At 44.8% G+C, this 15921-nt stretch overlaps 1 protein-coding gene across 1 annotated transcript in view; it reads left to right on the top strand.

The window, feature by feature from the left end:
• Positions 1-14327, top strand: part of KIAA0368 (KIAA0368 ortholog) — a gene marked incomplete at its 5' end in the record, with an annotated part of 47449 nt that extends 33122 nt beyond the window's left edge. Inside the window, 17 exons of the mRNA XM_010018873.1 lie at positions 354-401; positions 1391-1512; positions 2848-2998; positions 3791-3856; positions 5708-5797; positions 6312-6378; positions 7074-7165; positions 7269-7335; positions 7564-7755; positions 8530-8738; positions 9205-9248; positions 9779-9971; positions 10593-10737; positions 11369-11474; positions 11613-11701; positions 13331-13402; positions 14188-14327. Of these exons, the coding sequence (XP_010017175.1) occupies positions 354-401; positions 1391-1512; positions 2848-2998; positions 3791-3856; positions 5708-5797; positions 6312-6378; positions 7074-7165; positions 7269-7335; positions 7564-7755; positions 8530-8738; positions 9205-9248; positions 9779-9971; positions 10593-10737; positions 11369-11474; positions 11613-11701; positions 13331-13402; positions 14188-14327 (1893 nt within the window). The remainder of the gene's footprint in view (positions 1-353; positions 402-1390; positions 1513-2847; positions 2999-3790; positions 3857-5707; positions 5798-6311; positions 6379-7073; positions 7166-7268; positions 7336-7563; positions 7756-8529; positions 8739-9204; positions 9249-9778; positions 9972-10592; positions 10738-11368; positions 11475-11612; positions 11702-13330; positions 13403-14187) is intronic.
• Between the last annotated feature and the right edge of the window lie 1594 nt (positions 14328-15921).

Below are 15921 nucleotides of genomic sequence, written 5' to 3'. Positions count from 1 at the left end.
CTGCTGTGCTTATTCTTGATGGTTCAGTGTTTTTCCTGGATATAAAAGAATTTCTAAATATTTACTTAACTCCTGAGTATAGAAACATTTATTTTGTGCTGCATGTGTGCTTAAATGACTTGCATATATGAAGTCAGAGTCCTCGGCTCCTTCTGAGTTTGAGCTGTGTTAATGTATTTGTCACTGAGTCTACCAGATACTCAGATGGACCAGAGCCAAAATTTGTGTGAAAAATATTATGTTAAATATTAGCCATGGGTATAGCCTTGTCATTATGAGTGATATCAATTAATAGGAGTTGTTGTGGAGAAGTTTTCAAAATAGTAACAATGGATTGTTGACTTGTTCTTTAGGAGACTGTGCGAAAGGCAGCAGATCTCGCCCTGAAAACTTTAAGCAAGGTAAAACTCTAACTTCATCATTTGCACGTGGAGACGTGTATGGTTTTGATGTTAGGTAATGATTCACTATCATATTTGCAGGAGTGGCCTGTTTACCGTAGACCGTTGTTTTGAAAAGACCTCCAGTATAAAATGTAGTTGTGATAAACAATACAGACCCCTAGGAAGCAGTCATATGAAAAGCTTAACCACATACTCTTCTGTACTTTTTTGGTGCTGCTGGAGGATAATGCAACATTAAGTCTTAAACAACCAAAGGAGGGATATAATGAACTGTGGTTTTTTTCCTCAGTCCTTTTTGTCCCACTGGGGGTGGTATTCAAGGAAATTTCATGTAACTTCAAGTCCAACTGATACAGTTGACCCAGCCCAGTGGAACCTTACTGGTGTGAAACAAAGTAATCCAGTCTGGACTTCACTCCGGTGCTGTTAGTGACAGATTTTTTTGGGTGTAGTACATGTATCATTTAATGTTTTGTTTGGTATTCCTTTCTGAAAGTCAGATCAGTGGAAATGGAAACAGATCTTAAAAGCTATGTGTGAAATCACAACCTTCATGGAGCATGGAATGTGACATTCAATGTCACAAGTTGTGATCTTGTACCAAAATGTGATCTTGTACCAATTGCAGAATCTGTTCTGATCTGGGATTTGCTGTTCTGCCCTGTGGAATGTTTGAATCCATGTGGCTGAGAGGCTGTCCCTTAAATGAAAGGTCATTTGGTCCATCTCCTCATCCAGATACAGATCAGCTGTATCTGAATTTGCCTTTTCTGGAAGCTGACTGTAGCTGAAACTCTTTTTATGGATGTGACTTGGCTTAAATATCTCCTGGAGAGGAGAATGAAGGTGTAACACAGCCTTGGTCTGGCTTTGAGCAGTTGCTCTAGTTGCCATTGACTTCCTCTGTCTAAGGGAAAAGGTGCTTTAATGTAATCTGAGCAGGAGATTTGTACATGCTTCCAACACAGATTCTCACCTGTCCCCAGGTCTGTGTCAAAATGTGTGATCCCTCTAAAGGAGCAGCGGGCCAGAAGACGATAGCTGTATTGCTCCCTTGCCTCCTAGACAAAGGAATAGTAAGCACAGTTGCTGAAGTCCGATCTCTCAGGTTAGTTTTGCATCATGTAAGTTCCCTGGAGGTCGTATCATGATTTCATGGAATTGTGGAATCATAAAATGGTTTGGGTTTGAAGGTACTTTAGATACCATCCATCTGCCATGGGCAGGGACATCTTCACTAGACCAGCTAGCTCAAAACCCCAGCCGACGTGGCCTTGAACACTTCCAGGGATGGGGCAGGCACAACTTCTCTGGACAACTTGTGCCAGTGTCTCACCATCCTCATAGTTGTCCCAGAGAGACCCAGTTTATTTGCCTGAGTTGCAGAATGTTCTGTGTGTTTGAAGTAACAAGTTTCTCCCCAAAACGGCTTTTCTGCCGAGTCCTTTTCTCACTGAGTTCAAACAGCAGCCCCAGGAGCTCTACCCATCTTTTGAGAGTATCTGGCCTCTCTGCAAATGCCCAGTTTCAGTTCCCAGCAGAAAGTTCTTTTCTCCCTGTACAGCTGGCAAACTGATCTGCAAGCAGTTTGCTGTGCTTGAGGCTGTCCTTCAGGACTAGCATATGTCTTCTGCTTGTAGACAAAAAGTCCCATGGTAGCTCTTGAAACAGCCAGGTGTTATTTCACAGCTGATTGTGAGTAATGACAGCTCACATCCCAGAGCCGACTGTGCTTGGTCACACTATTCAAATACATTAATGGTTCAGTGTCCCTTGATGTGTAGAGATTTCACATGCTTGTCACTTTGTAACCTTGTTTAGTCCTTCATTTGTGTGAAGGACACAAAGGCTGGAAAATTCAGACCTGATGTGTATCTGGTCTTTGCAAAAGTAATTTTCTTTTATTTAACGTGATTATCCAGGAAGATTAGAAAGCTCCTAACACATTAGAGTGAATACTTCTTGAATTTTTTAATCCCTTTGAAGATATGAAAACCCTTTGTCAAAATGCAGCCTGAGAGATGCGGTCAGTCTGAAACTGACACATGGTATTTGAACAGATCATTGTCATTTGTTTTCTCTTGGGCAGAGACAGTGGATGTGTCTGGGGTGACTTTGCCCAGAGCTTCTTTAAAACATGAAGGTGTGTTAATTCTTCCTACATCTCTCTGTGGTACTGCCTCTTTGCCCATTCCTTTAATGATACCCTGACCAAAGTAAGCAATCTCTCTGCAAAGCATAGCATCAGTTGGAAGCTCAGGGCTAGGCTGCTATTTTGTTTAAGCAGAAAAATACAGAGATTTTTTGATTCAGGTAGATTTGTATTGGTGTATCTGAGATTTGTATTGGCCTTTTTGTCGGTACTGGATTAGAGTAGATCAGAGAGGTTTCTCAGCTAAGGCTGTGTGTTTCCATGTTGACCTTCCCTTTGATCTTTTTACAGCATTAACACTCTTGTGAAGATCAGTAAAAGTGCTGGGTCTATGCTGAAACCTCATGCACCAAAACTTATCCCAGCTCTGCTGGAATCCTTGAGTGTGCTGGAGCCTCAGGTCCTCAATTATTTGAGTCTTTGTGCAACAGAGCAGGAGAAAGTAAGTGCAATTGCTGTGGGAAAGTATGAACAGAACAGAGATAACAAAGATTTAAGCTTCATTCAGTAAACAGAAAAATATCAGATTTGGTTGAGAGGTGTTCAAAGGTGCAAAGAGAAACAGCTAGTAAATTACTAATAAAGTTTGGTCATTGGATTATGGCTGGACAATTGTGGGGTTTAGTTTTTTGTTTGCTTTTTTTTTTAAGGGTTGGGATTTTTATTTTTTTATTCACTAAATCACCACATATTTCAGAAACCGAAGAACAATCTTAGTAAGAGCTGTCGTTAAATGTCACTTCAGCTCCATGTACAACTGTGAAACAGGTAAAGAGAGAGTCTGTAACAATTATGTGGAATGCACCTGTACTGTCAAACTTCGCTGTTTTTTTCTCCAAGGGATTAACTGTAGGAGTTCTTGTGAGTTAGAAGGTGTGCCATGGCACTATGGGCTGGGGGTGGATGTTGTCAGCAATGTGTCCTTTAATCTCTCTCAAAGAACCATTTTAATCAGTAGCAGTCTAATGGGAAAGTGACTGAAACCCACTGTTCAGAAGCAGATTTAACTAATTTCATTCTCATGTACCCCAGCTAGAACATCCTTCTGCCTCTGAAAGGGAGGCATTTGTAGTCTGTAAGAATAATGTCTTTCTGTCTGTATGCATCTGAAATGAATTTTGGTTTGAGTTTGCAAGGTAGAAAGTTATAGCTGATGTTGCCCTCTCCACTCCAGTCAACTTCATGTTGAGTTTACACTTGGTTTTGGGGGTTTTCCCCTTTTCTCTTTTTCCAGACTGCAATGGATAGTGCCAGACTTAATGCTGTGAAGTCGTCTCCCATGATGGAAACCATTAACATGGTAAGTACCTGATTCAGAAGGGTTCCAGTGTAAAGTACGTTGTAGGAGAAGAATATGAATCGAAGTAGAGCTTTGCAGAATACCTCTTCAGGGTTCATTTTGTTGTCACATCTGCATATGGATGGCTGTCCACCTTCTTTTTCATGTGCTGGCTTATTTCATCCCAGCACCACAACTTGTTCCTTGGATCAGTTGTGAATAATCTTGGCTTCATTTGGAATCAGATGGATTGTTTCTACGCCCGTAGACCTGCCTGCCTTGATGAAAGGGGCGTCTTTTAAGTGTTTTTCTTTGAATGGGGGCTCAGTTTGTTCTGGATTATGTTGGCTGCTATTTCTCCTCTTCTCTGGCCCTCAGTTCCACAATCACCTTCTCACCTGGGCCTCCAACTTGTGATAGTCATTGTTCTGAAGGCACATATTGCTGTCCAGCCCTTGCCTCATGGTGCCTTAAGATAATCCCTGCCTGGGCCTTGCCAGTGCTTTGATGGTGGAGATACTTAGAAGAAATGCTGATATCACAGAAAGCACTGTTGGTAGCTGGTGTTTGGCGCCACAGTTTCCTGCTGCTGGAGGAGTTGCTGATGTCCAGATGTCGTGCTGTGGGGTTTCTCCTGGCAGAGCTCTTGGCCTCTGTATGAGCCTGTCCCTTCCCAAAGAAAAGACCCCTCTTTTCTGCAGAGGCACTGCTCACAGCCAGGGGCATGCGAGGAGGCAGGAGGTGTGAGTGCTGAGCAAGCATTAGGAGAAGCATAGTCACCAGAGCTATTCTTTGTTTCCTGTGCTTATGGAAAAGTACCAGCAGCGAGTCCTCCTGTACATAACAGCATGTGGAGCTGTGTTTTGGTGTCAGGTGGGGTGCTCTATAAATAGTGTGTAAAGCGGCTGGGAATGAAAGGCTCCATGTAAAAGTGTACTCACTGCCATCCTGCAGCCTGCAGCAGCTGCTGTTGTCCCTCCACCAGGCCATGGCTCTCCCCTGCCAGCCCTGGGGCAGTTGGTGCTGCCCTGATCAATGCTTGGGATCTGTTAGGAGAGTGGAATGATAGTATGGCTTCCCTGGAGTAGCGTGAAGATATCCCAGTTTGTGACTAACCTTCTCTGGGCCTGGCTGGGACCTTATAAAGGATTATTCCTTTCACCATACAGGTGTAGGAGGGGAAGGTGACAGCTGATCAGATGCCTGAAGCTCTGAGAAGGGTTACTCTCAGTTACCATGAGATCTTCGCGTTTGCTAGAGAATGGATCTTGCCTCTGTGGACAGTTTGCTACACAGTGCTGGCAACATGAAGCTTTCTGTTTTGCCCAGTGGCATTTTAGGCATAGGAGTTAGAAATTATACCAGTATGATCCCAGTAACACCTTTCTTGTATGTTTGTCATTTCTACCACTTGTTTGTCTTGACCTGTTCAAAAACTGTCCTAACTAGATTCATTTCATCATCTAGTTTAGATATGTTACTGCTTCAGCATTTCAGCCAGTTGTGGGAATGTTGGGTTTGTCCTGAGATGCGCTCTTTCCCTCCCTGAAAGGAGTTCTTGCTAGTGTGTTACTTTCAGCTTCCTAAACAGTTGGAGTGCAGGGGAACATCAGTTTTAACAAATAGTAATTTTGGCAGGGTCATCTCAGTATAGAAGTGGGATAAGAGAATCTGTATGTGGTGGAAGCCACTTTGTGCTGCCTTCTTCCCCATCATACAGCAAACTCCTCATGACTCAGCTAAAGACCTTCAGCTAAAGGCAGGCCTCAGCTGGAAGTAGACGAGGTTCAGACTGCCACCATTACCTTTCTTTTTTTCCTCCCCGCTGCCACCACCCTTTCCCCCACCAACCGGTCCCTTGCCTTTCTCTAGAGCTTGCAGTATTTGGATGTGTCTGTCCTGGGTGAGCTGGTTCCTCGGCTGTGTGAACTGATCAAAAGTGGAGTAGGCCTTGGCACAAAGGTATGTCTGTGATTTTAATAGTCCCTTTGGAAACAGAGAAGGGAACACAAGCAGTATCAACATAAATATGGTTCTTTTGACTGTCTCTCTTAAAGCAACAGCTTGGGCTTGTGCTGGAGTCATTTTACATCTGAGTCTCAATCCACCTACATTTCTACCAGACTTGTAGTTTTCTGAATCTGTGCTGCCTTAACCTCCCCTGGGCTAAATGGCTGTTCTGCTCTGTAACACTTGAGCTCAGAAGGTTGTCCTTGATCCCTGTATATATGCCAGGACCATCTATCCTGACTATGGGTCCTGGTAGCGTTTTTACTTCTTAATTCAATTCTTGTCATTTATTTGTTAGAAACTGTTTTTCTGCTTCTACTCTTGGCTCCCGGTTTATCCGGGCAGAGGCTTTGTGGGCTTAGGTCATGTCATAAGAATGCATATAACACTGCAGAAAGTATTAACAGAAATAGCTAGGGCCTAATATTGTTTCATCTCACCTTTGTTTTCTCTTGCAATCTTCCAGGGAGGCTGTGCCAGTGTAATTGTTTCTTTAACCACACAGTGTCCTCAGGACTTAGCACCTTATTCAGGTGAGGTTTATTTCTAGTGTCAGATTTTAAAGGTACTTTTTTGTTCCTGTTCTGTAGGTATTATTCCCTTCCTACTGGCCCTGGATTTTATCATGTGAATGACCTTTACCTGTGTATTTTCCTCAGAAAGCTGTTTGCAGTTGCCTTGTTTGTATGAGACTGGCATGCTGGGGACAGGTCCTGGGGATGTTAAGTACCTCACCAAGTTGGAAGAGGCAGGGAAGGACTTGAGGGAATTCTCTGGGGCCCAGCAGCAACAAGCAGAAATACTTCTAGACTTTCTTGGAGCAGAGAAACAATGCAATGCTATCAATAAGCAGTTGTTTCTTCAACTTGAGCTGGGGGGGGACCATGAACAGGGACTTTGCTTCCTTGGGTCTCAGTCTTCTCTTTACAGTTTATTGTGATTTGATAGTAGAAGGAGGTCACCTTTCTGCAAAACAGAAAGCAAGCTGACAGCATGATCAGCTGGGGTGCTTGTATACAGGAACGTTACCACTCCAAGTGTGCAGAGTCTTGCTTTGTTACACTGTGCACTTGTTTAAACATAAGGACTAACAGACCTATAACCCCACAAACATGTGATGAGGAAAAATGCCTAAACTCATTCAATCTAATGAAATGTAGGCTACTGTAATTCTTGCCATAGCAGTAAAAATAGGATACTTCTGATAAAATGAAATATCTTCCAACAGGCAAACTTATGAGTGCTTTACTTAGTGGCCTGACAGATCGCAACAGTGTGGTACAGAAGTCTTTTGCCTTTGCTATGGGGCACCTAGTCCGGGTAAGTTGGGGTTTAAGGCAGTTTTAGGTTTAATTTTGCTTTTTTGTTGTTGGCTGGGCTTTTTTTAAGTGTTGGAGTGATTTAAGTCTCCTCCCTGTTACAGACTTCCCGGGACACTAGCACTGAGAAGCTGCTGCACAAACTCAGCAGCTGGTACATGGAGAAGGAAGGTATGTTGTTTTGGGGGTGTTCAGTTACAGAATACAGTGCAGAAAAGGTTCCTGGTGATAGCAAAAGCTGGTAAAGAAACATTTCTATATTGTGATGCTCTATTTCACTGGCTGAATAATTCCCATTATACAATACTGTACATCCCTCTGCTTCCCAAGAAGCAGACCAAGCTGTTAAAAGGAAATCCTGCTTCCCAGTCATAACGTGTGACTGTTTTGCTCCTTCAGAGCCAGTTTACAGGACAGGCTGTGCTTTAACTGTGCATTCTATGGGACGCTACAGTCCAGATGTAGTGAAGAGCCATGCCAAACATGTGCTGCCGTTGGCTTTTCTTGGCATGCATGAGGTTCCTGATGAAGAGAAAGGAGAGAAAGAGAATTCCACTCTGTGGACTGAAGTATGGCAGGAAAATGTACCTGGTAAGTTGTTTTAAGAGTAGTAAAAGCTTTCTGGGAAGCATGGGGCAAGAAATAGGCTTTCTGGGAATCCATTTGGAAATACAGAATTCTCGTGGCAAAAGGTTTGGGTAGTCTGTTTCCATTTTCTTTCTTGCTAAAGATGTTGTGTATGAGTTTCAGCAGGTTAGCTTCTCTGTGGCTATTTAATATAATTACAGAATTCTATTACAGCAAATAATGTTGCTGAGGATACACAGACACAGTCACAGGAAGCATTTTAAGATTGTGAAGCACTAAATGTCGCTGTAACATGTCCCTGGTTGTGGTGCAGAGAGCTGGACAGCTTTGGAAATTCTGATGCCAGCTTTTTAAGGGCTGCTGCACACCCTGAAGTTACAGGGGGGTTTGGCCTGTGTCTCAGGCTGGAGGTGCCTGTGGCTTTAACTTCAGTGAATGAATCTGAGCTACTGAAGGGCTATTTTGCCATACTTCATGCCTGTAGAAGGAGATCTGTATGCACGGTGAGGTGGTTTTGCTGGCTCCTTCTCTGACCTGATTCTTGGATCTGGTCCCTCAGTCACCAGATTACTTTTCAGGTGTCTGGGAAAGGAGCTGGGAGGAATTCCTCACCCCACTGCCTGAAGCAGGCCTTGCTGATACATTTCATATCTCTCTCTCCCCGCTCCCCCCCGAAAAAAATAATCTGTAACTGACTTTTTCCCCCCCTTTTTTTAAAAGATCAGGTTCTTGTTTCTTTCGTAGCACAATTACAGTTTTCTTCTGTTTGATGCGCAGGTACACAGGGTGGCATCAGGCTGTACATGCAGGAGTTGATAACCATTACCCAAAAAGCTCTGCAGTCCCAGTCCTGGAAGATGAAAGCCCAGGGAGCAGCTGCAATGGCATCAATTGCCAAACAGACAGGCTCCCTTGTACCGCCACATCTCGGAATTGTGCTCTCAGCACTGCTTCAAGGCCTGCCAGGGAGAACCTGGACTGGGAAGGTAAGAAAGGAACTGGTACTTCATGGATGACTGAGCACCAGCATGCAGCCCTTGAGCCAGGACACAGAACATTCTGTGCTGCAGAGCAGCATGTGTAGGAACTCTGGTTTTGCCCTGTATTCAGCAGATACAAAAATGACAGGGAAAACAAGTAGGTAGAGTTCAGATTGCTTTAGGAGGTGGGTTTCACTTAAACTACTTCCTCTGCACCATATTCTAGCCTTGGGGGGTACAAGCCTCTGCTCAGAGGTGCTGCAAGGCAAATTTCCACTGCCACCTCAGTGCAGATGGAATGCGAAGTCCTCTGCAGCCCCTACAGCAGGAGTGGCAGGAACGAGATGTTTTTTCTCTAGGCAAGTGTCCCCCCCACCTCTCAGAGCAGAGAAAAGAAGTTTCCCCTGCGCGGCAGAACTGTGCCATTTGGCTTTGTGGTATTTCTCAGTGGTATCTGTTTTATTCACTGCAGGAGGAACTGTTAAAGGCCATTGCCAGTGTTGTCTCTGCATGCAAGTAAGTGGTACTCTCAAGATCTGGGATCTTAAAAAGGAGGTTGTTGCAGAGTGTTGCCTGTGTGGTGCTAGAGGAGACTCTAGAAAGTAGTGAACACCATCCTCACCTCCTATCAGCACATGAGGAGTCTGTCTGCTCCACTCACCAATCTGTGGGTCACTGATGAATGCTGGGAGGGGCTTCAGAGAGACCTGTAGAGATAAATGGTCGATTTAGGGCACAGAACAGGATGTTGAGAGGTGAGAATTGCTAAGAAGAAAGAAGAGGCTAAGGGGAAGGACGGGCACATTCAAGGGTAAAAGAGAGGAAGAGGTAGGAGGAGAGACAGGGATATATGTTGGAAGCATGTGAGGAAAGACAGAAATGAGGGAGGACAGGGTAAGAGCAGGGAAGATCAGACTGTAACTTCAGTTACAACCTGTTGGTAGGTGATTGTGTGCCTAAACACAAGAATTGCCTCCTCGGTATGGGAAAAGCATTGTTTGGAAAGGGATTCACATGGGTCTGATAGTTTGTGCCTTGTGTTTCAGTGCAGAGCTGCAGAAGTCAGTGCCTGGCCAGCCCACCATCAGTGATATCATACAGGCTGTCCTGAAAGAATGTCGGAAAGAGAACCTGAAGTATAAGATGGTGGCACTGCGCTGTGCAGCTGGGGTGCTGCAGGCAACAAAGGAAGACCGGTTCCAGGAGCTGGCAGAGATCGTCTTCCCCATGATAAAGAAGGTGACAGTTCAGCTTGCTGAATTTTCCCTCTTCCAAAGCAAAACTCCCAAGTGGTGACAGTCCAGCTGATGGTTGGATACATGCCAGGGTCCTGCCCAGAAGGCTGCTGATATGAGGAATACCCCACACTCAGCCAGATTCTTGGTGGGGCTGAATAAATACCAGACTGCTAGTGAGCCCCTGGGGGGTCGTACCTGGGTGGCCCGTATTCTGAATTGGCCCAACTGCTGTGTAGGCAGAGTCCTTCCCAGCACTGCCCCAATATAGCATTAGAAGTTAATTCCTGGCTGTTCTACAGGCAGCAAGAGACTCCTAGGAAGCTGTGTAGAGTGCTCCTGTTTAGTATCTGCAGTGCTTTGCTGCTCTGCAAGTGGGGCTTGTACAGCACAGCAGATGTTTGGGTGCAAGGCCACGGAGCCTGCTGTGCACTTCTGCAGGCTGCCAGTAGCACCAGAGCTACTAGTGGCCAAGGAGGCCTGTGCTCCATGTGTATGGAGGCACTGTCTGGGTGCAAGGACTGGTGTGTGCAGACTGCAAGGGAAGACTGAATGGCACTGAAGCGTGTGGCTGACCTTCCCTCATCCTTCTGTTGATCATACCTTCCCCCCATGGCCTCTGCAGAACTCTCTTGAGAGCATGGGCACGGGCTTACCAAAGCATGATGAAGAGGACGAGGACACAAGGGAGAAAGAGGTACAGGTGGAGTCGCTGATCTGTGCCTTTGAGACCCTGGGCAAAGCCTGGCCGAGGAGCCCAGAGACACAGCGTAAGTCAGCTAATGGCATGCAGAGCAGACTTCCTCTGCTCAAACTGCTTTCTCTTGAAGTGGGAAGGGGGAGGAGGGAGAGACCTGGGGATCGTGCAGGGGGAGTGGGGAGACTTTTGAGAAGGTGCAGCATTTCACTGCCTGCAGCTTTCAAGATCTGTGAGAAAGCTGCCCCAACAGCTTTCCCACAGAGCAGCCCATCCTTGAGGAAATCCTTCACTGTTGTCTTAAATCCACTTACCAAACTGTTCTGAGTTTGTGGAGACACACAGGATGCCTGAGGTGAGTTGGCTCATCAAAAGCTGCCTGGTTCTGCTGCTCACGTTTATGTTTGCGCCAAAGCTGGTACAAGGGGAAGGAACTGGCTTATATGTGAGAAAACCACCAGGTTGCTTTCATTAGCATGCCAGAATGTGTAATGCAACTGTTTTATCTTCCAGTGCTCATAATGACTGTTGAAGTGCCGAAGATTTTCAGGATCACTTGTTACAGGACATTGACTTGGTTATATGCAGTGACTAGCTTGGTGTCACTTGGAGAGGAGCACAAGGAACAGCTGGGAGACAAATCAGGAAGTGTTTCCTTTTGCCTTTCCCTGTGGTAACATAAAGATATCCTTGTTTCTCTGCAGGCTGCTATCGCCAAGACTTTTGCAAGTTAATGTGTGACCGTGTGAAACTCAGCACATGGAAAGTGCAGCTCGGAGTGCTACAAGCCATGAATGCCTACTTTAAAGGGTAATTCTCCATTCTGCATTCCGTTTCGATGATGTTTCTTTTTTTTTGTTGCTTCAAACTGTTAATGAAATTGAGGATGACACTGGATTCGCAGAGGAAGTCAAGCAGCCTTCTGACAGTGATTTTTGCATTTGACAGGCTATTGCTGTTTGATAAGGAGCACTTAGACCCTGTGGCTTTGACAGAAATACTCTTGGAAACCTGTTCATCTATCACCCATTCTTTAGGTAAATGGACTTTTCCTGGTTTGTGGTTGATGATGAATTGCTTGTCAATTGGGAGTTGACTGGTAGAGGAAGTGCAGAGTAAGCATAAGCTATCAGAGATAACATTTTGGTCTTCCTTGCACTTTTTGGCAATTCTGATGTTGCAGTAGCTGTTCAAGACAGTACTTTTAGGAGTGCAAATTGGAAAATCAGTGATTTCCTCCATGCAGAATCATAGAATCACAGAATGGTTTGGGTTGGGAAGGACCTTAAGATCATCTAGTTCCAACCCCCCTGCCATGGGCAGGGACACCACACACTAAACGGTGTCACCCAAGGCTCTGTCCAACCTGGCCTTGAACTACGCCAGGGTTGGAGCATTCACAACTTCCTTGGGCAACCTGTTCCAGTGCCTCACCACCCTCACTGTGAAGAACTTCTTCCTCATATCTAACCTAAACTTCCCCTGTTTAAGTTTAAAGCCATTACCCCTTGTCCTACCACTACAGTCCCTAATGAAGAGTCCCTCCCCAGCACCCTTCTAGGCCCCCTTCAGGTACTGAAAGGCTGCTCTGAGGTCTCCACGCAGCCTTCTCTTCTCCAGGCTGAACAGCCCCAACTCTCTCAGCCTGTCTTCATACGGGAGGTGCTCCAGTCCTCTTACCATCCTCGTGGCCCTCCTCTGGACTTGCTCCAGCAGCTCCATGTCCTTTTTATGTTGAGGACACCAGAACTGTGCACAACATAGAAGATGGACCCCACCAAATCAAGCTATTGCTGATGTAATGAAACACAAGTTTTTCTCCTCCACAGTTCAGACTTCTTGCATACACTTGCACTGGAGACATCCAAAAGTTTCTCAGGCAGTGCATGAAGCTGCAAGGTTTTGAGGCAGTTTCTGCTCTCCATGAGTAGAGTGCCTAGTGGTGATATGAGTGCCACCTTTAAAGTAATGCTGACAGCCATGGGGCCCTTTTGTACTTTGGTAGTGTTCTCACTGGTCCTGTGACTGTAACAATGCCTCAAATCTTCTCATACGTGCATTGTGGCTTTTGTTCCTGATACACCTAAAGGCAGCACCTACTTCAGAGATAGATAGCTACCAATCCACTGACCACTTCCCAGAAAGTTTCTTTCAACTATCAATCCTTCTGAAATGAGATTTTAACGAGATTTTAGCTCAGGAGATCCAATAACTTTTTGTGACAAGTGTATGCTTGATGGCATAGGGTTTAATGTATGCTCACCTAATGCTACTTGTTAAAATTTTGATGGTTTATAGCCATTACAACTCACCAGAAGGACAGTCTGTTATGCACAGAAGTTGTCTGTGATCACATCGCAGCTACGCCTGTATTGCTCCTTTTCAACACATGTAAGCAATAGTAGTGCTGTGGTAATGGCAGAGGCGATGCACAAGGTCTAGTTGACTTGTCAGCTTCTAGTCAGTCATTTTCTGCCATTCAAATGCATCTAACTGAGGAGCAGTGCAGACGGCCAGCATAAATGAGCTCAGTGAGCTGTGCTAACAAAAGTTGTCTGGAGACTGCAGTAGTGAGTGCTCTTTGTGCTCTTCATACAGTTAGTGTGCCGTTGGTTCTCCGTGTGGTTGTGGGGTTTTTGTTACTGATTGTTTTTTCAATCCTTTAGAAAACAAAAGCTACACCTCCATAAGAACAGAAGCTTTGTCTGTGATAGAACTGCTGCTCACCAAACTGCAAGGTGAGACGTTTTGCTTGCCAGCTGGGGGTGCTGCTGTTGGGTAAAGAAGGCACCTGGCTGTGTGGCCTGCAACCCCGGAGAGATGCCGCTACCTTCTGCTTTCAGCACTGGGTGATTCTGGGGCAGTCGGGACTTGTGTGTCCTGTGCTTGGTGACTTGGGAAACTTTGAGAGAGCTTGAAGTAACTGTGGATAAAGCCAAAGTCTAAAGTGCTCCAAGGATACTCCTTGGGTGAGGAAAATGTCCAGCAAGGACCATCCTGGGGAGAGCACACAGGACAGTGTGTAGTCAGATTGTGTGCAAGCTCCATAGATGGGAGAGCTCCTGTTAGTGCAGAAGCAGAATTTTTACCCTTTCAGCACCAAGTTTAGTTCCTCAATGTTAATTAGGGTTTAAGTCTTGCAGAATTTACTTCAGAGAATGAGTCTACTTAGGTCTCAAGGTCATTTGTGTCTGCAGTTGTTCTCGTCAATGTTTCCTTTGTATTTCTGTTACACATTCTGTGTTTCCTTTACTCTAGCAGAAATCTTCTTACATTACATGAAGGAATTGTTAGTTGGGAAACATTTGGTTCTTCAGGCCCTTGTTTTCACATTTTACAGGATTAGACCATTCAGCCTGGTCTAATCGGGCATGGCTCCCTGTGCAGGACGCAGTATGTGCACTGGAATTGAATTTGGAAGTGCTGAAGCAGTCACTCTTTCAGCCTGTCTGGGGATGGAGGTGGCCTTTTGGTCTTTTGGCATTCTGGTATTCATGTCCAGTGTCTGTCTTTATCTACACAGATACTCAACAGTGGGAAAGCCTGACACCAGAAAGCACAGAGCACCTCATTCGTTCATTGTCTACGATGGCATCAGATAGCAGACCCGAGCTGCAAGAGAAGGCATTTATATTGAAGAAAACACTTGAAAATCTTGACTAAGTTGTAAAACACAAACTACAAGGTGCCATGTAAAACAAAAACAAAAAAGTGCAGTGGTCTGAAAACCAAGTGGGGAAAATGAAGTTTATTCTGTAGCATGCATCATCATTCCTGGCCAAAATAAAAAATGCCTTAAATTCTTTTCCCCGTTAGTGTTATTTTTACTCTCTAAGCTGATGGTTAGTTGTTTATCAGTAAATACCTCTAATGAGCTGCCCTGAAATGTTTTTAAGTGTGCAACATAAAAACTGCTGAGGGCAAGATGTTGGGTTTTGGTTTTTTTCCTTTTAAATCGGCAAAAGAATGTTACTCAGATCCCCTTTGTCCTTCAGAGGAATTGTTGAAAAACCACCAGCACAGGCAGTGAAAAGCGTATTTGATTTGATTTTCACTTACGTCATGTGTGGTGATGTTACCTGGTGTCTAAACAGTACATCTTTGGGACTCTGCAGTAGAGCTAGTGTTTGTTACTTACAAAGAGCTAAATTCTTCCCCTGATGAAGCCTGCGTTAAGCTCTGGTGGCTTCCCAGGGGCAGGGTTTCGTCTGACACCCACCTCTGCTTCTCCTACTCGCTCCTCCCTTGCAGCCCATTGTCTGAGTTATGAAAGGCAGAGTACTGTTAACGTCTCTCTTTCCTCCTTCTCTGACCTCAGTGTGGATTGACCAAGACTATGCCTTCCCCAGCTGGCAACCTCGGCCTCCCAAACTTTAAATGAGAACTTGTTTCCTCAAAGGATGCACAAGAGAGCACTTTACTGAGCTGTGTGGGATGAAGTTTGGCCTAGTTGGTACCCAGGTGGAACACTGCTCTTCTCAAAATTGTTTTGCATGGACACTCCAGCTGCAGGATTAAAAAAAACAAAAAGGCAAACAATCTTTTCTAGATCTGTTTTTGAAGAGTGTATTAAGTTTGCAATGACACGTTTTTTTAATAGTGGTAATGTTTTATTCCCTTCCTGTTCGTAACCTGTTCTTGCTTTGGAAACCTGTAATGATTTAGACTTGTCAATATTTGTAAGAAACTGAATCATCTGTCATTTCTCAGCAGCCCAAGTCATGCTGGTTGCTAGCAAATAACTTTTAATTTGCACTTAATAAGAAAGACTATATCTGCATTAACATGGAGTAAAATTGCTGTATGATGGCGTGGCCATGCTGCCTGTCTCCTTTTATTTTAAATATTTTGTTTTGCCCTTCTCAGAGAAAAGACAAACCTGACCACTATAGCAACAGACCTTTAATAGTGTAAAGTTAGCACTGCACCGTGATCTGACCAGTATGTGTACAGCTTCTTGGGGATAAATGCTTTGCTGATGGTGAAATAAAATCATTAGTGTGGGCAATATCATGTCCATGGCTTTCAGCAAAGGAAGGCTTGTTTCTTTTTTACAGTCTGCAGCTCCTTTCAGATCTGATCTGTCAGGGAGAGGACTGCTCAGACGACGTCACATTTCCTCCATGCCCACGTACTCAGAATCAGGTATGCAGTACCTACTCTTCCCTCAGGTGCCACTTCCCATTCAGAGTTTTCTGGTACTGTAACAGTCTCGTCTGACTTGCTCTCCACGGGAAGGGAGGAGTGCAACTCATGC

The sequence above is a fragment of the Nestor notabilis genome, unplaced genomic scaffold, assembly GCF_000696875.1.
Source record: "Nestor notabilis isolate BGI_N333 unplaced genomic scaffold, ASM69687v1 scaffold1577, whole genome shotgun sequence".
Classification (NCBI taxonomy): Eukaryota; Metazoa; Chordata; class Aves; order Psittaciformes; family Psittacidae; genus Nestor; species Nestor notabilis.
The sequence above is the reverse complement of the archived record's forward strand: the minus strand, read 5'-3'. Positions and strand labels throughout refer to the sequence as shown.